This window comes from Procambarus clarkii, unplaced genomic scaffold, assembly GCF_040958095.1.
Source record: "Procambarus clarkii isolate CNS0578487 unplaced genomic scaffold, FALCON_Pclarkii_2.0 HiC_scaffold_97, whole genome shotgun sequence".
Taxonomy (NCBI): Eukaryota; Metazoa; Arthropoda; class Malacostraca; order Decapoda; family Cambaridae; genus Procambarus; species Procambarus clarkii.
In genome coordinates, this window is record NW_027189130.1 from 63023 (window position 1) to 83504 (window position 20482).

Genomic DNA, 20482 nt, shown 5'->3' on the forward strand with positions numbered 1-20482 from the left:
GAGTAGTCTATCGATTTGTTTGTCTGATAAAGTTTTCCAGTAGGTATTTAGGGCAGGAATGTTCGTACTTTCATGGAGACTTTGACTGGTATTTAACTCTTGCCATCGGGTGTTGAGTACCCATCTTAGTGCTCTATTCTGTATTCTTTGAAGTTTTATTTTGTTAGTACGTGCAGATAGAGAAAGAGCTAGTGGAGCGTATGTTAGGAGAGGTCTAATAAGTGCTTTGTAAAGGTGCATTTTTGTGTCAGGTTTTGCAAATCTAAGTCTGTATAGTTTCTTCATGGCTTGAAGAGCTATTGCATGTTTCTGTGTAATGTGTGTGTGAAAGAGTAGTTGTCGATCAATTGTGAGTCCAAGGACTGTGGAGGAGGGAGATACAGAGATATAAGTAGGATTTTGAGTGTATGAATAGTTTGAGAGGAATTGGGCGAATAGTTCTTTTACAGAAAAAGTAGGTGATTTTTATATTACTGGAATTGGTTTTTATACGCCATTTGTACTCCCACTCAGTGACAACATCAAGTTCTGTTTGTGCTCTGTTTGTTAGTGTATCAATGGTGTTGCTGGTGACAAGGTGAGAGACATCATCAGCATAACATATGGTTAATGAAGTGTGATGAACAGGGTCAGGAATGTCGTTTATGTATAGGATGTAGAGTGTTGGGGCAAGAACAGAACCTTGGGGAACTCCGGCATGTAAGTTGAAGTAGTCAGAGTGTTGTCGGAGGAACTTAATTCTCATTGTCCTATTGTCTAAGTAGTTAGAAAGAAGTTTGGTGGTGATAAGAGGAAGATTAAAGTTGTTGCATAGTTTGAACTTTAAGCCGTCATGCCAAACAGTGTCAAAGGCCTTCTCAACGTCCTTAGTGATGAGTGCAGTCTTAAGTCTTTGGTGCTGATTGATACTGAGGTAGTTGGTCATGATGTTTAAGGCGTCGTGAGTGGACCGGTGAGGCCGAAATCCAAACTGTTTGTTAGTGAGTAAGTCATTGTGTTCAAGTTGGATTCTCAGTCTCTGATTGATCAGCCTTTCAAAGACTTTGCCAAGTCTCTAGAAGGCTGATGGGTCTATAGTTCTTTGGGTCAGTGTGGGATTTTCCAGGTTTTGGAATAAGAACGGCTGTGGCAGACTTAAAGTTGAGTGGGAAGTATCCAGAGGCAAGGGAGGCGTTGAATAGGTTAGTGATAGCAGTAATGATAGAAGCAGGGAGTTGTCTAAGAAGGATATGTCCAATGCCAGACGCACCAGGGGCTCTACGACGAGTGCCCATGAGAGCTGTCTTGACATCATCTAGAGTTAGGGGAGTCTGTAGTTCAGTGTTTGAATTGAGATTTTCAAGGTGGATGAGGTCGTCTGGTGTAGTTGCTTGTCTATTTTGGTGTATCCAGTCTTCGACTATTTCAATGTTGGGGCGTGCAAATGGTTCAGGAGGATGTGGGTGAAAGATTTGTTCCCAGTGGTGTTTAAAAATGTTGAGAACTCCTTCAGGATCAGTGATTTTGTTGTTATTATGTAGAAGGTATTTAAACGGTGTGTGAGTTAATCCTTGTAATCGTTTGATTTGTTTCCAGAATTCTTGAGGTGTCAGTTTTCTGTATTGTTCTGCTTGTTCTATAAGGTGTTTCCAATGTTTTGTGTGATCTTCATCTAGGCTGTTAAGGATATGGTTTTTTAATGCTGTTAGGTCCCATAGTATTTGTCCATGACGATGTATGTTTTGTAAGAATCTAGTGTGATAGCAAGCTAAGAGGCGTTTTGAGCGAATGGAAGGGGTGAAAGTGAAATGTGGTTTGTGTGTTGTTTTAGGAATGGAGATGTTTGCTGCATGAATGATGGTGTCTTGTATGTTGCATGCTTGTGTGTCGATGTCAGTGTGATGTTTGTCATTGTATTCATAAGTGAGATCAGTGTCATCAATGTGTTGTTTGAACATGTCCCAGTTTGCCCTATGGTATGAGAATTGAGGAGTGCTGGGGATGAGAATAGGATTTGCGGAGACTGTGAGGATTAAGAGAATATGATCAGAGCCCGTAATGGGCCCTGGTGAAATGAGGTGTTGCAAGTTGCTGCCGTGTCTGTTGGTGAATATGAGATCAGGCCGGCCAGAACCTGTATGTGTGAAACAAGTGGGGAAATCAGGGCCAAGAAAGAATAGATGTTTTTGGGTGTGTATTTGGTGAAGCTGTCTGCCATGCTGATTTGTGGTATTGTGGTGGAATGTAGGGTGTTGTGCATTGAGGTCTGCAAGCAGAAAAACAGGCAAGTGAGAGTTGTTGAAGAGAGTTATGAAATCTTGCATGGGAATGTCGGTGTTAGGACGGGTGTAGGTTGTGCAGATGATGAGAGACCCCATTTGTGTGTGAACTTTAATGGCTAGGAAATGTTTGTGAAGCCAATGAGTGTGTAGGAGTTCGTGTTTGTATGAAGAACGGATGAGTATTGCAACTCCTTTATGTGCTTCATCTGGTGACTGGTAAGAGGAGTAGCCATAATGTTTTATTTTATATGAGTTCGTAATGTATGTGCTATTTAATAATAGCACATCAGGTCTCTCGATCTCAATAAAATCTGACACCATGTGTCTAATGGAGAAATATGCCCGCACATTAAATTGGATGATCTTTATGAATTTTTAGGTTTTGATGGGGTGCTGGTGGGGTTTTGTGCATGTACAGGAGCATGAGGTTTGCGTGATTCAATGACTTGGGCAGTTACTGAGGAGGGTGCATCTTGGAGGGTGGTAGGAATTGTGGGAAATTGACAGCGGGAGGTGGGAGTAAGACAACGGGTTGCTGAGCGGGCTCGGGACGAGATGAGATGAGTTACAGAAGAAATCACTTGAGTTGTTGGGGAATGGAGGAAGGCAGAAGGTTTGTTGACAGGAACCGGGTGAGAGGTATCAGAGGTTGTAGTGTTTGAAGTCAGATTAGAAGTGGAGGGGACAATGTTGGGAGAAGAGGGTGAAGGTGCTTTTGACATGGATGGTTCAGTTTGGGATAGTCCGGGATGTGCTGTTTGGTCAGTGGCAACGTTTTCTGTAGCAGTCAGGAGTGGGTTGGGAGGACATTGTGGGGGAACTGTAGTATTTTCCTCAGCTGAAGTCGTGGTGTTTTGTGGAGTGAGGACTGTAGGCGAGAATGGAGCAGAGCGCAATAGCTGAGTAGGAGGAACAGAGATACTAGGAAGGCCGTTATGAGTGAGAAAAATAGGAAGATAGTCAGCAAAGTCACGGCCATCGTCCTTGGCCTTCAAGTAAGCAGCTTGTACACAGGCAGTGACTCGTTCATATGAAAGGTTTTGAAGAGGAGAATAAGGTGGAGGTGGTGGGTGAGGGAAGAGAGGTGGAGAGGACTGAGTTTGTTGTGCAGTATTATGGAGATGATGTTGCTGGTGAGGTGAAGCATTAAGGACACTGGCATTGGACATTGAGGTGGCTGATGCTGTTTGGTGATGAGATAGGTTATGGGATGTTGAAAAAGAAGAATGAGGGTGTGCTTGAGTGCGAGGTTGGTTATTGCGAAGAGATTTTAGGGTTTGCTTTCTCAAAGGGCAAGATTTGTCAACTGCTGAGTGAGCACCTTGGCAATTGGTGCATTTAAGGTAGGGGCAGAGCACTGAGTATAGAAATGACCTTCAGCAGAGCATTTGGAGCAAATTTGTGGGCTTTTACATTTTCTTGTTTCGTGATTATACTTATAGCATTTGAAACATTGTAGTAAAGGAAGATAGTCAACTGGACTAATGAGATAGGGAGGAGTGCTGGTGTTGAGGATTTTAATTCCATGGTGCAAGACTTTTTGAGCTTCTGTAGGGGAGGAACATTGGATCTTGAGGTGTTTTGTATTGGGCACTGGGTATATCTCCATTACAGTAATAGCATTCCTGTCCGAGATGTCTTGAAAGAGATTGATAGTATTAGGTGCTGAAAGGACAGAGCTGTCGACATTTCTTACAAGGACAGAGCATTTAGTTTTTTGTTCAATAGTGAGAACAGGAGTCAGTGAAGCTTGTGTGAGTTTACTGAAAGTAGGTTCCTTGAAACAGGCAAAAAGGTCGTTTTCTGAGGCAATGAGAAATTTGATGGTGTTTGTGTTGGCGTGTTTGATATGGTTAGTGGCTGGTGTGCCAGTGGCATTGTAGAAGGTAGTGATGCAGTCAATAGTGTCTATGGGTGTATTCCCAGTGTAGGTCATCCGTAGACAGTGAGCCATTGTGACTCACTATCTACTGACAGTCCCGTGTCTTGTGCCAATCACTGTGATTCCATAAGCTCAGTGGGGGTCAGTGTGTAGGCCAGGTCTAAGACCTGGCCTAAGGGTCTCACCACGAACAAACACCGTGTTCCGGAAGGTTGCAACCCCCAGTTATGGTGGGCTCGCACGATCACGAGATTCCACAACTGGCTCGGCAGTGTCAGAAACGGAAGAATTTTAGGAGAGGAGAAAAAGAATGCACCTATGCCATGATGCAACTGCAAAAGGTGAACTTCCGTCTTCTCACCTGGGCCTGTTCTGGCTCGAAGTGGGGCTGTTCACCTAAATGCAGTCCGACCTGGACACAAGCACATTGGACAACACACAGAAGATGCCACGAGGAAGATGTCACTGCTTAGGACTAGATGCTGGCTGGGAAGCGCCTGGTTCTGCTCCAATAACTGCTGGCTGGAACTGGTTTTTGGCTGCACCGAAGTGCTCGTCGAGGCTGGAGATAACAGCTGCTGTAGTGACAGCGAGACGATGCTGGCTTGCTTTATGGCTGGCGAGCTGATCGATCCATCCACTCACACACTCTAAGGTATCAGACGTTGGTAGAGTGGGCTTGCGTAGCGCTCAAGCAGAGGGCCGCCTAAGTCACACTGCGAGCGAGACGATGCTACTCTTGCAACGATGCCGATTGGTTTGATGAAAAAAAGATAATTTCGGCACGATTTCCCCCGACTATATCCCGTCAAGTCCACCCTGCAGTACTAGGTGCGAGAGAGAAGAGCTGTGATCGTGATGTCTGTGATCGTCTGATCAGTGATGTGATCTGTGATGGCCGGCGAAGCGAAAATGTCCATAGAGCTGGCAAGCAGGGATGGAAGAGGCACGGGTAGGATTAAGGAAAACATGAAGGAGGATTAGGAGGTTAGGAGGAGAGTGGGATGGACAGGGTAGTGGCCTAACCACTTTGGCTTGGGGAGTGATTATGAAGTGATATGAGTTGATATGTGTATTGATAGGGAGGCAAGGCTGTGCTCATAAATGATGGTGATGATGTTATGGTGATGATTTTTTTTTTTTTTTTTTTTTTTTAGATGATTGAATGATTGCTGGCTGCCAGTAGCAGCAAGCTGTAGCTGTTGCACAACAGGAGGAGAGAAGTTGCCATGCGAGGACAGAGTCCTGGTGCCGCATCCGCAGAGCAGTGCTGTGGTGACTTGCAGATGTATTGTTGGTATAGGATCTTGTAGGTGGTGTATACTGTGAATTTGTCCTGGTTGGTAGAGGTATTGGTGACTGATGTTGACTTGTTATTTCATAGTTCGTTCTTGTTAGGTGTATAAAGGATCAGGAGGTTCCCAGTCATCGTCCTCCTCACGTGGTAGGTTACTAAGTATTCTGGGCTGAGGGTAATTCCTGTTGTGGATGTACCGCCTGACTTTTTGCTGTAGTGACATCCTCCTTGTTCTGTGAGGCTGGTCTCGTATTTCATAATTGGTTGTGTTGTAAACCGTAAAGGGATCGTCACCATGTGGTAAGTTGGTGTACTTCATTTTGTATAACTGTTTTGCTGAGAGTTTGTGGAGACGTCTATTCAACGGTTCTATCTTTAATTGGATGTGGAGTCTGTCGCTCCGAATTTTATCAGCAAGTGTCACTCCTGCTACAAATCTTAGTGCTCTATTTTGAACCCTTTGAAGTTTCACCATATTTGACTTTTTAGTAAGAGCAAGCGGGGTGTATGGGTATTCCAGGATAGGTCGAATGAGCATTCTATATAGATGTAGCTTCACATGCGTTGGGGCTTGCCTGAATCGGTACAGCCGAGCTAGTTGTGCTTTGGCTAAGGTTACTTTCTTATTAATATGTTCAGTGGAATTCAAAAGTCTCGATATTCCATAGCCTAGAATTGTAGTAGAGTTCTTTACCTGTATTAACGAGCCACCAATGTTGATGACCCCAAGTGTACTAGCCCAGCTGCCCACTGAGCACAGTTGAATCTTGTTAGGGTTTGTCATGATTTTCCAGTCTTGTTCCCAACTTGCTGTGGCTGCTAGTTCCTCTTTCGTCTTCCTTATGACTGAATCGTGTTTAGTTCCTTGGCCAGCAGGCATCGACGACACTACATGGATGACATCATCTGCAAATTGAGTGATAATAGTGTCGTTGTAAATAGGGCGTGGCAAGTCATTTACAAAAAATTGAAGAGGAGTGGGCTTATGCACGATCCCTGAGGAACTCCTGCTGTCGGAATAAAGGAATCAGCTTCCTTGTTGTTAAACATTGGAATTATTGTTCTATGGCTTAGAAAATTTCTGACAAGTCTAAGGAGGGTCCAGTTGTGGTGTGGTATGGATTGCAGCTTGAAGAGCAGACCATTATGCCATAGACTGTCAAAGGCCTTGTTGACATCCCTGGTTGCTATTATTGCAGTCTGGCGCTGTTTCCTAATACTGTCTGCTGCATCGTAAATGATGTTGATGGCATGCTGTGTCGATCTGTGGTTCCTAAAGCCAAACTGTTTTTCTGTATACAGATGGTGGTACTCCATGTAGTAGTTAAGACGATTTGACAGTATTTTCTCAAAGCACTTTCCTGTCGACTCCAACAGGAAAATAGGCCTATAGTTTCCAGGGACATGTTTGCTGTTGCCTGGCTTCGGGATAAAGATCATTTTGGCAGTTTTAAATACTTGTGGAAAGTGGCCTGAGACGAGGATGGCGTTGAAGACATTGAGCAGGGACTGCACGTAGTTTAGAGGTAGAAACTTCAGTTGGTTGACTGTTATTCCTGACAACCCTGGTGCTTTGTTCCTCGTTTTCTTTAATACTTCCAACAGTTCCCGTATGGTAATGGGTCGGGTGATCGGGTGGTCAGGGTCAAGGAGTGCGATGTCAACTAGAGGCCTGCTAGCCAGGTTCACAACGTTTTCAGCAACCCATTGGTTGACTGTATGGTGGTTGTCATTGTTGATCTGCCTGTTGTTTTCTGTGAAGATTTCCTCCCAAACCAGTCCCATGAGATTAGCCTGCAGCTGTGCATCTTCCACTCTGGTGGTTATTACCTCGTTGTTGTCATCAGTATATGTATAGTTGAGGTGCAACAGTTGTTGTTGGTGCGTCTTTGTTGATCCTAGAAGTTTTCTGATCTTTCCCCAGAATCTGGCAGGTTCTCTCTTGTACTGGTTCGCTTGGTTGACTAGAGTACCCCAAATATGTCGTTTGTGTAGGAGCGTGAGGCCCAAGACTTCACGTCTGAGGGCTTGAATGATTTGGAGGGATGGCTGGCCTGTGCGTAGGCGCCTCACACATTCTTGTTGGTAATGCCTCATTTTATCCTTGATCTCTCTGGTTGGTTTGTATTGCTGAATTATTCTGGTGTTGGTTAGATCACAATTGGCCATAGTTGCTTCAGTGATGCGAGTATGTATAGAGGCTATTGCTGTGTCAATGTCCTGGACCGGTTGATTGTCAAGATCAGCGGTTGGATCAGAGCCAAGGAACTCCATATATGGACGAAGTCGAAGCGTGTTTAGGTTGGGTCTGGGGCGTCCCAGAATTCTAAAGGGAGATGCTTGGAGATGGAGAATAACAGGTATGTGATCTGAACCTACATCATTACCTGGGAGTATTCTACTGTGAAAGATGTTGCATTCAGCATTCGTCAGTATGATATCAGGTTTTCCTTCGTGGTTACCTACAAAGGTTTTAAAGTAGGGGACCCAAGAAGGTTAAGTGCCTCGCTGTCATGAGGTTATATAATAGTCGACCTTTGATGTCATCCCGTCCATTGGTGTCGTTGAAAAATGCTGCATGGTGGGCATTAAAGTCCCCTGCAAGGATCGTTGGGACATTTCTGTTGAGCACCTTGTGAATGGCTCTCGAAGGGATGGAGTGCTCGCCTGGGGGGATGTATGTAGTTAAAATAGCAAGTGGGCCATGATTCGTGACTATTTCCACTGCTAGGGCATTTTCTTCTTGGAGGTAGATGTTGGTGAACGAGCAGCCCAGCTTGATGAGGACCACAACACCTCTATTCTGGCCAGAGTTCCTTTCAATGGTCGTGTATCCATAGAGTTTGATGTGTTGGTCAAGGCGTGCAGAGGTCTCGTTTAACAAGATGACTTCAGGGTGATACTTGCACGCTTCCAGTTCTAGTAGATATTTGTTGTTGAAAAAGTGTCTTACGTTAAGTTGCATAATTGTAATCCCCATTATCTGGCGCAGGATTGTCTAGTTTTAATTGGTGACCTATCACGCTTGTTCTTTTGGTGTTTATTTCCACCAGTTGTCTGTTCAGACTTCATTCCCCTTGACTGGTGTGCTTTCTCAGTCCCCCGGTTGCACTCTGTTTCCTCCCCTTCTTCCCTCTTTTGTGCCTCATCCTCCTCCTCTGCTCCCTCATCATCTACATATTCTTCCTCTTCTTCTTCTACGTGTTCTTGTTCATCTTCATGTTCCTCTTCTGAGGTTCGTTCGTCATCAACTGCTGCATTGGTCACTTGTGTAGCTGCTGGTCGATGGACTGAGTTGGCTGGTAGTGTCGCAGTAGGCGCCTCCTGTTGTAGGGAAGGCTCCTCTTCTGAGTCCTCAATGTGGATATCAAAGGATTCATTTGTTGAGGATGAGTAATCAGAAGGGGCCGGTGAAGTAGGAATGATTCGTGAGTTGACTGGGTGTTCAGGTTTACCATGATGGTGGCACCCATTCCCATTTATATGTAGGGTAGAAGGGTTATCTCTCACTGCTACTTTGACATGGTGAGTCTGAGTGAGGTGGTTTGGTCGTGGGACCTGTGAGGTAGTGAGTGGGACAGTGGAGTTTGTTGTAGATTGCATGACGTTGGTTGCATCATTTGTTGTGGGTTCAGAGACCGGTGGCTGGTGGAGTGACGACTGTGGTTGCGATGATTGTTCAGGGTTGGATGAGAACGCATCATTTGGGGTTATGACAGTAGGTAGGTTGTTGGCCTTCAAAAGCTTGTTGATAATGGTGGCAAATAAGTGGGGGTTATTACGTGCATATCTTGCTGCAATTGCTATTAGGATATTTACCTGTGCCGAAGCATCAGAAGATGGCTGTGACATTGGCGTTGTTGGGTGAGTTTGGCCCACCCAAGCATTATGCTGATTAGGTACGGATGTCTGCTGGCAAGCCTAGTTTGTGGTTGTACTTTGACCCGGCATGCGTGGGAATGTTGCAGCATTCATGTTTGGTGTCGTCTGCGACTGGTTAGGTCGTGAGGTTTGGGCCTTGTCAAGCATTTTCTGTATTGCCGCTTTCCTCGTTGGACACACAGGAGATACTGCTAAATGTCCCCCTCCACAGAGGGCACATTTACGACTGCTAGGTTGGGGGCAATCCCTAAATTTATGGTTTTCAGCACAAATACTACAGGTGGGTGTTGTTGCAGGACATTTGTTCACCACATGATCAAAACTGAAGCACCGAAAGCATTGCTTAATATCGGTGAAACGTTCTCTTGATATTTGTTCAGGGGTTGATATGTACCCAAAGCATTTAAATCCCTGATCAATCACCTGGGTAGCATGGGCAGTAGTAGCAAACGTTATCTTTAGAGTGGGGCGTGGGTTGCCTTCTTTGGTGATTCTGAGTATTTGTATGGCTCGTTGTTCATTTACTCTGTTAATTTCGTCGAGTATTTCATCATCAGTTGTAGTCCCTGGCTATGTGGCGATTGAATCGCGACACAAACACTGTCCTCCCAGCTTGGAATTTGCCAGTAGGAACGGGAATTACGCCCGCTGCATGGAGTACAGACGCTTTATCAGGATGTAAGACTTTTTGCAGATCATCTTCAGTGGGGAGCAACACAATTACCCCATTGCTTGTAAGGTAGGTTTCAACAGGTGAAACCTCAACATGGGTGCCAAGAACATTGGAGATCTGGGTTTCATTAAGTTTAAAGGGTTCGACGAACCTTAATTTAAGTCTTACTGGCATGATGATGGTGGTAGCATGATTGGTGATTGACAATAATGGCTCGTGAGAGTAGAGTTTTAATAGTTAGTCAAACCTAAAATAGCACAAAGTGCTCCTATTCCTAACATAGCCTAGCCATGCTACAATGGCGAAACAGTTGCCCCGACTCGTTGCGTGACCAGATTTACTACACACCGGCCGTGGTACTTGCGCAGAGTCAGTTAAATCAGGTGGCGAAAGAGCAAGAGTAGAGTAACAGATCAGAAAGACAGGGGTTAGTACATATAGGTCAGTACAAAACGATGGAGGGTGGTGGTGGTGGTGAGGTGAGACTGGGATGAGTGGTGAGGTGAAACTGGTGAATGGCAGGTGAATGGGGTGTGGGTTCGTTGGTAGGGTTGAGGAGAGAGGGGCGAGGATGGGTTGTGGAGGATTGAGGATGAGGAGGGTGGAGGAGGGCGGCTGGCTCGGTGATGGCGGTTGGCGCGGCGCCAATCCTCAGGCTTGCTGTAATATTTGAAAATTACTCTCTTGCTGGATGTTATTCTACGGTGTTTCTGACTGTATAGTTGATGTAGTCTTCTTTGACCAACTGCCGACAACCACAAGGGTCTCGCATCGGCGAAGGGAGGTCTGAGAGGGCTGCCAGAAGTGAAGAGCGCTGTGAGGCACGTCTGCTCTCGACGACGGCTGGCCGTGATCCGTGATGGCCGGCGCCGAAAATTTTTTACTTATATACGCGGTCTCGAGGCGCTTGCTCGAGCGCCATTGGCTGCTCGACTCGCCTACGTCACCCCGTTACCCCTCCCCTCCTTCCTCTGGCTGCAGCCAACAGGCGGCTCACCTCAATCACTATTATCGCTGATTTTGCTCTATTTTTTGGATTTGTGCAAAAGTCATTTCACAGGGACGTGAAACAGACGAGTAGGCAACTGCAGTTTTGAAAGCGTTGTGAAAAAGCCGTGTTTCTGCTAGAGTGGAAGCATAAAGTAAGGACAGGCAGGAGTTAGGAGTTGCCATGCTACAAGTACGTCCGCTTGACGGGATATAGTCGGGGGAAATTTCAGTCCTTTAACTGAAATTCGTCATCATCATCATCATCAGCATCATTGCAAGAGTGGCATCGTCTCGCTCGCAGTGTGACTTAGGCGGCCCTCTGCTTGAGCGTTACGCACCCCACTCTACCAACGTCTGATACCTTAGAGTGCGTGAGTGGATGGATCGATCAGCTCGCCAGCCATAAAGCAAGCCAGCATCGTCTCGCTGTCACTACAGCAGCTGTTATCTCCAGCCTCGACGAGCACTTCGGTGCAGCCAAAAACCAGTTCCAGCCAGCAGTTATTGGAGCAGAACCAGGCGCTTCCCAGCCAGCATCTAGTCCTAAGCAGTGACATCTTCCTCGTGGCATCTTCTGTGTGTTGTCCAATGTGCTTGTGTCCAGGTCGGACTGCATTTAGGTGAACAGCCCCACTTCGAGCCAGAACAGGCCCAGGTGAGAAGACGGAAGTTCACCTTTTGCAGCTGCGTCATGGCATAGGTGCATTCTTTTTCTCCTCTCCTAAAATTCTTCCGTTTCTGACACTGCCGAGCCAGTTGTGGAATCTCGTGATCGTGCGAGCCCACCATAACTGGGGGTTGCAACCTTCCGGAACACGGTGTTTGTTCGTGGTGAGACCCTTAGGCCAGGTCTTAGACCTGGCCTACACACTGACCCCCACTGAGCTTATGGAATCACAGTGATTAGCACAAGACACGGGACTGTCAGTAGATAGTGAGTCACAATGGCTCACTGTCTACGGATGACCTACACTGGGAATACACCCATAGACACTATTGACTGCATCACTACCTTTTACAATGCCACTGGCACACCAGCCACTAACCATATCAAACACGCCAACACAAACACCATCAAATTTCTCATTGCCTAAGAAGACGACCTTTTTGCCTGTTTCAAGGAACCTACTTTCAGTAAACTCACACAAGCTTCACTGACTCCTGTTCTCACTATTGAACAAAAAACTAAATGCTCTGTCCTTGTAAGAAATGTCGACAGCTCTGTCCTTTCAGCACCTAATACTATCAATCTCTTTCAAGACATCTCAGACAGGAATGCTATTACTGTAATGGAGATATACCCAGTGCCCAATACAAAACACCTCAAGATCCAATGTTCCTCCCCTACAGAAGCTCAAAAAGTCTTGCACCATGGAATTAAAATCCTCAACACCAGCACTCCTCCCTATCTCATTAGTCCAGTTGACTATCTTCCTTTACCTACAATGTTTCAAATGTTATAAGTATAATCACGAAACACGAAAATGTAAAAGCCCACAAATTTGCTCCAAATGCTCTGCTGAAGGTCATTTCTATACTCAGTGCTCTGCCCCTATCCTAAAATGCACCAATTGCCAAGGTGCTCACTCAGCAGTTGACAAATCTTGCCCTTTGAGAAAACAAACCCTAAAATCTCTTCGCAATAACCAACCTCGCACTCAAGCACACCCTCATTCTTCTTCTTCAACCTCCCATAACTTATCTCATCACCAAACAGCATCAGCCACCTCAATGTCCTATGCCAGTGTCCTTAATGCTTCACCTCACCAGCAACATCATCATAATACTACACAACAAACTCAGTCCTCTCCACCTCTCTTCCCTCACCCACCACCTCCACCTTATTCTCCTCTTCAGAACCTTTCATATGAACGAGTCACTGCCTGTGTACAAGCTGCTTACTTGAAGGCCAAGGACGATGGCCGTGACTTTGCTGACTATCTTCCTATTTTTCTCACTCATAACGGCCTTCCTAGTATCTCTGTTCCTCCTACTCAGCTATTGCGCTCTGCTCCATTCTCGCCTACAGTCCTCACTCCACAAAACACCACGACTTCAGCTGAGGAAAATACTACAGTTCCCCCACAATGTCCTCCCAACCCACTCCTGACTGCTACAGAAAACGGTGCCACTGACCAAACAGCACATCCTGGACTATCCCAAACTGAAGCATCCATGTCAAAAGCACCTTCACCCTCTTCTCCCAACATTGTCCCCTCCACTTCTAATCTGACTTCAAACACTACAACCTCTGATACCTCTCACCCAGTTCCAGTCAACAAGCCTTCTGCCTTCCTCCATTCCCCAACAACTCCAGTGATTTCTTCTGTAACTCCTCTCATCTCGTCCCGAGCCCGCTCAGCAACCCGTTGTCTTACTCCCACCTCCCGCTGTCAATTTCCCACAATTCCTACCACCCTCCTCCAAGATGCACCCTCCTCAGTAACTGCCCAAGTCATTGAATCACGCAAACCTCATGCTCCTGTACATGCACAAAACCCCACCAGCACCCCATCAAAACCTAAAAATTCATAAAGATCATCCAATTTAATGTGCGGGCATATTTCTCCATTAGACACATGGTGTCAGATTTTATTGAGATCGAGAGACCTGATGTGCTATTATTAAATAGCACATACATTACGAACTCATATAAAATAAAACATTATGGCTACTCCTCTTACCAGTCACCAGATGAAGCACATGAAGGAGTTGCAATACTCATCCGTTCTTCATACAAACACGAACTCCTACACACTCATTGGCTTCACAAACATTTCCTAGCCATTAAAGTTCACACACAAATGGGGTCTCTCATCATCTGCACAACCTACACCCGTCCTAACACCGACATTCCCATGCAAGATTTCATAACTCTCCTTCAACAACTCTCACTTGCCTGTTTTTCTGCTTGCAGACCTCAATGCACAACACCCTACATTCCACCACAATACCACAAATCAGCATGGCAGACAGCTTCACCAAATACACACCCAAAAACATCTATTCTTTCTTGGCCCTGATTTCCCCACTTGTTTCACACATACAGGTTCTGGCCGGCCTGATCTCATATTCACCAACAGACACGGCAGCAACTTGCAACACTTCATTTCACCAGGGCCCATTACGGGCTCTGATCATATTCCCTTAATTCTCACAGTCTCCACAAATCCTATTCTCATCCCCAGCACTCCTCAATTCTCATACCATAGGGCAAACTGGGACATGTTCAAACAACACATTGATGACACTGATCTCACTTATGAATACAATGACAAACATCACACTGACATCGACACACAAGCACGCAACATACAAGACACCATCATTCATGCAGCAAACATCTCCATTCCTAAAACAGCACACAAACCACATTTCACTTTCACCTCCTCCTTTCGCTCAAAACGCCTCTTAGCTTGCTATCACACTAGATTCTTACAAAACATACATCGTCATGGACAAATACTATGGGACCTAACAGCATTAAAAAACCACATCCTTAACAGCCTAGATGAAGATCACACAAAACATTGGAAACACCTTATAGAACAAGCAGAACAATACATAAAACTGACACCTCAAGAATTCTGGAAACAAATCAAACGATTACAAGGATCAACTCACACACCGTTTAAATACCTTCTACATAATAACAACAAAATCACTGATCCTGAAGGAGTTCTCAACATTTTTAAACACCACTGGGAACAAATCTTTCACCCACATCCTCCTGAACCATTTGCGCGCCCCAATATTGAAATAGTCGAAGACTGGATACACCAAAATAGACAAGCAACTACACCAGACGACCTCATCCACCTTGAAAATCTCAATTCAAACACTGAACTACAGACTCCCCTAACTCTAGATGATGTCAAGACAGCTCTCATGGGCACTCGTCGTAGAGCCCCTGGTGCGTCTGGCATTGGACATATCCTTCTTAGACAACTCCCTGCTTCTATCATTACTGCTATCACTAACCTATTCAACGCCTCCCATGCCTCTGGATACTTTCCACTCAACTTTAAGTCTGCCACAGCCGTTCTTATTCCAAAACCTGGGAAACCCCACACTGACCCAAAGAACTATAGACCCATCAGCCTTCTAGAGACACTTGGCAAAGTCTTTGAAAGGCTGATCAACCAGAGACTTAGAACTCACCTTGAACACAATGACTTACTCACTAACAAACAGTTTGGATTTCGGCCTCACCTGTCCACTCACGACGCCTTAAACATCATGACTAACTACCTCAGTATCAATCAGCACCAAAGACTTAAGACTGCACTCATCACTAAGGACGTTGAGAAGGCCTTTGACACTGTTGGCATGACGGCTTAAAATTCAAACTATGCAGCAACTTTAATCTTCCTCTTATCACCACCAAACTTCTTTCGAACTACTTAGACAATAGGACAATGAGAATTGAGTTCCTCCGACAACACTCTGACTACTTCAACTTACATGCCGGAGTTCCCCAAGGTTCTGTTCTTGCCCCAACACTCTACATCCTATACATAAACGACATTCCTGACCCTGTTCATCACACTTCATTAACCATATGTTATGCTGATGATGTCTCTCACCTTGTCACCAGCAACACCATTGATAAACTAACAAACAGAGCACAAACAGAACTTGATGTTGTCACTGAGTGGGAGTACAAATGGCGTATAAAAACCAACTCCAGCATATCTAAAATCACCTACTTTTTCTGTAAAAGAACTATTCGCCCAATTCCTCTCAAACTCTATTCATACACTCAAAATCCTACTTATATCTCTGTATCTCCCTCCTCCACAGTCCTTGGACTCACATTTGATCGACAACTACTCTTTCACACACACATTACACAGAAACATGCAATAGCTCTTCAAGCCATGAAGAAACTATACAGACTTAGATTTGCAAAACCTGACACAAAAATGCACCTTTACAAAGCACTTATTAGACCTCTCCTAACATACGCTCCACTAGCTCTTTCTCTATCTGCACGTACTAACAAAATAAAACTTCAAAGAATACAGAATAGAGCACTAAGATGGGTACTCAACACCCGATGGCAAGAGTTAAATACCAGTCAAAGTCTCCATGAAAGTACGAACATTCCTGCCCTAAATACCTACTGGAAAACTTTATCAGACAAACAAATCGATAGACTACTCACTTATCATGAACAACACATTGATTTTCTCCTACACACTCTCAGACTACCACGAAACAATCATGACCTCTTCTCTACCATCCACGATCCTCCTCCTAACTCTGTATTTCGTTAAACTTTAGCTCTCAACACCCAGCATCCACTATCATTACATATTCAGCTCTCAACAACCAGCACAAACAATCCGTAAAAAGTTCAGCCCTGACGCTCTTGAGCCAATCACTGTGATGTTGTGAGTTTGTGATGTCCCGATGTTGTCACTGAAAAGATGTTGTCACTGAAAACACCCGACTGAGTCCCTGCCTCGAATGCCGCAACCTAACGACACGCAGCTGGGTTTAGCCCTGGCACTTGTTCTCTTACAAATCTTCTTCCTCTCACCCCCCTTATCTTCTTCTGTCCCCACTTCCAAGCTCGCCCCTATGGGCATCTTCTCCTGTATTATTCTGATTCTGAGTCCTTTCCTTTGGAACTTCATAAAGAGGATCAGAGGAAACTCCTCCTCTTCTGCCTTTACATACATCACTCACAACAATCAAAACTACACCGATCCCTCAGAAGTAGTAGGCATATTCAAACAACACTGGCAGGACATCTTCAATCCCCACCCCCCCACAGCCAACAGCAATACAAAACATAAACAGAGTAGACACATGGATACGACACAACCCTCATGCCATCACACACTACCCTACCATTGACCTCACGACACTAGACGACTTAGAAAGTGACCTCACAGAATCAATACTACCTGAAGTAGTTAAACTCATGCTCAAGATCACCAGACGTAAAGCCCCAGGAGCCTCTGGCATTGGCCAAGCTCTCCTCAAGCAACTTCCAGACCCCCTAATCTTTGCACTCACAGACGTCTACAACGCCTCACTAGCATCAGGATATTTCCCAAGCCCATTCAAAGAAGCCACAGCAATCCTCATTCCAAAACCCCAAAAATCCCCGACAGACCCCAAGAACTACAGACCGATCAGCCTACTAGAGACATTAGGGAAAGTATACGAAAAACTCATTAATCATAAACTTAGGAATCACCTAGAACACAAAAACATATTGACAGACAAACAATTTGGCTTCAAACAACACCGCTAAACACAAGACGCACTGAACATAATAACAAACTACCTCTCCATAAATAAACACCAGAGGGCCAAGACGGCCCTCATTGCAAAGGACGTCGAAAAAGCTTTTGACACTGTATGGCACGACGGCCTACGTTACAAACTCTGCACTCTATTTCAACTATCTGACAACATGCAGAGGCTACTTTGCAGCTTTCTAACAAATAGAAAGATGCAAATCAAGTTCCTCAGCAAGCTGTCAGGTTACTTCAACCTAAATGCAGGTGTCCCCCAGGGATCAGTTCTCTCACCAACCTTATACATACTCTATATAAACGACATCCCTGACCCAATATACTGGACATCAATGACCCTTTGCTACGCTGACGACGTAACCCAACTGATCACAGACTATACGATTAACGCCCTCACACGGAAAGCACAACAAGAAATAGACAAAGTCACCCTCTGGGAACACGACTGGCGAATAAAAACAAACCCCAACAAGTCTAAAATTACATACTTTTTCTACAACATACGACGTAACCCTGACCCAGTAAAACTCTACTCTCAATCACCAGATGCAACCCAGATCCCAAGAGTCAACAAAACCACAGTACTTGGACTCACATTTGACTTTAACCTTCGCTTTCACACACACAACACCCAAGAAAGCTATAGCCTCAAACGCTCTATCAAAACTCTACCCACTCAAACATGCCTCCCAAGCCACCAAGCTCTATCTATACAAAAAACTTATTCTCCCACTCCTAACATATGCACCGATCCCACTCACACTTGCAGCACCAACAAATAGGATGAAACTCCAGCGTACCCAGAACAGGGCTCTGAGATGGGTGTTCGATACCCATTGGCAGGACTTCACCACCAGTGAGGCCCTGCATGAGTGGGCGAACATCCCACCTCTGAACATAACCTGGGATACTATGGGGAAGAAACAGATTGACAGAATTCTCACCTATCATGACAACTACGACACGTTCCTCAGAAACGTCCTAAGCAGACCCAGACATACGCACAACCTCTTTAACCTGATCGACGATCCACCTCCTGCTCCGTCCTTTACATAACCCCTCTCCTATAGTATCACTACTCAAATCACCAAACTTCCAACTATAGCCTCCTAACTCTTCTCCCCCCTCTTTAGGGGGGGGACCAACTAGCTCCCGTTTTCTGGTGCCTTGGGTGGGGCACGATGCTGATTAACAGATCTAAGACCACATCTGGTGTGAGCCTCCAGGGCACACCCAGCCGAGGGCTGCTGTCTCCGTGGGTGCTCAGAAAAGACGAAATGTTGTCACGGAGATCCGATTCCTTGCCTTCACTGCCTAGTCTGGTCATAACGATTTCAATGCCATGCAGCTGGGTCTAGCCCTGGCACTTTACCTCATACTGAAAACCCTTCCTCTCACCCCCACTAATTCTTCCCCTATCCCCACTTCCACGCTCACCCATTAGGGTATCTTGACCTATATTTAAATGAATGAATGAATGTCCTTTCCTCCATCATCACATCAAGCAGGAGAGGAAGCTTGCACCTAGCACTGCCGGGTGGGTAAATATTGAGCAGCAACGTGAGCGCTTCCCTCCTGATTTCTAGCGTGGTGCCTGCATAGGCATCATGCTTTTCAGAGTGAAGGTGCGGTTCCGAGGAACCGACACCACTTTTAACAAGGCCGAGATCATGGACCTATTGACCTCGACCTCTGGGGTAGCACCCATCGACGTCGTTATAGACATTAAGGGACCCCAAATTCTCTTCAGTAGTGCAGCTGCACTAGAAGCCCCTTTCACCACAACATCGACCACTGCACTCGAGGCAAAGGGGCTAACACTCCTGCCTCCCCTCCAGTTCCAGGCTGTAAGAACAATATTCATCCACAGAGTGAGTGCCATCATCGCCGAACAGCCCATCACTGAGATCGCGAAGAGCATAAACGCTCTGAACCGGTCTCTCACAGCCATCTCGGCCCACCTCATCCAGCAGGGTGAAAGCGGGAGGCCAACCCTCAAGGTCACCCTCAAGACTCCAGCAGAGGCTACTCTCGCGGCCGACAACGGACTCAGATGCTGTGGAGTGGCCTGCACACCACACCAGATCACCAGGCAGCGTTACTTCCGCCTTCGTCAAAGTTTTCGGTGTTATCAATACACCCACTACGCCCAGAAGTGCCCAAACAGGCTGCAGAAATGCAGCATTTGTACTGGAGAACACCATCACAGGACCTGCACAGCCACCATCAAGCGCTGTCTACTTTGCAACGGAGAACACACAGCCGTCTCTCAAGACTGCCCCTCCAGGCAGGAAGAAATAACGAAAATGATCGACGCCAGACCTCGCAATCCTACTCCAAGAGTGAAATCTTTCAACATTCAAGCAGAAGCCTTCCCAGCACTCCCGACAAGTGGCGCCGCGAGCGGCCCACAACTCGACTACTGGACCAGCAGCTCCCACGCCAGCCACTCAAGGTCACAGACAACACCTCTCAACCCAGCCAGCCAGCCGTCCTCACTCACGCCGCCAGCAGCCACCCCTGATAGCACTGTTGCAGCCCTGATACACTTCGCAACGGCGCTCTCAGGTGAAGATCTCGGACTACGATATGAATTACTCAAGGAACTATACAAGGAGAACAACCTACCACCGTTTGTGATACCAGAGGCCATGTTCACCTCCTGCTCTACTACAACAGAGGCCAACCCTACACCAGCCACTCCTGCAAACCCGACTACGGCAAACGACAGCACCCCGACGGCTTCTCAACCGATCTCAACATCTGCTGAACCATCAACTGTCATCGCACCTGAACCCAAAGTGACTACCAGCATAGCAGCCCCGAAAATGTTCAACCCATACACTACTGTCATTAGTTTTGTCGAAGAAAACACCGACCCGAGAATGCAAGAATTCCATGTACCACTGCGGGACCCAGTATATGAACACGAGGACGGCGACGGCTTCGAATTGTCAGAATACGACCAAGAATCGATCTACCCAGTAAGCCTAGAAGGTCTGCAATCCCCACGCAGATTCCTGATTCACGACCCCAAGGACACAGAAGAACCATTATCAATCCTGGACGTGGAAGCAGGAACAATAACGAAGAAACACAGAAACGGCGAGGAAACTGTTACCAGGGTAGTAACTCGCATGAAAACCCTGATGTACAACAGCGTATGGCGAGCAGTAAAAGAAGAACTGAACGAATATAAAGTAGCGACAAGACCCACACCTTCAC

General features: G+C 45.9%; 1 protein-coding gene across 1 annotated transcript; it reads right to left on the reverse strand.

The window, feature by feature from the left end:
- Nucleotides 1–8419: 8419 nt before the first annotated feature.
- LOC138360128 (uncharacterized protein DDB_G0284459-like) lies at nucleotides 8420–9292 on the reverse strand. The gene has a single exon (XM_069320070.1). The coding sequence runs from the start codon at nucleotides 9290–9292 to the stop codon at nucleotides 8420–8422; it is 873 nt and encodes a 290-aa protein (XP_069176171.1).
- Nucleotides 9293–20482: the final 11190 nt, after the last annotated feature.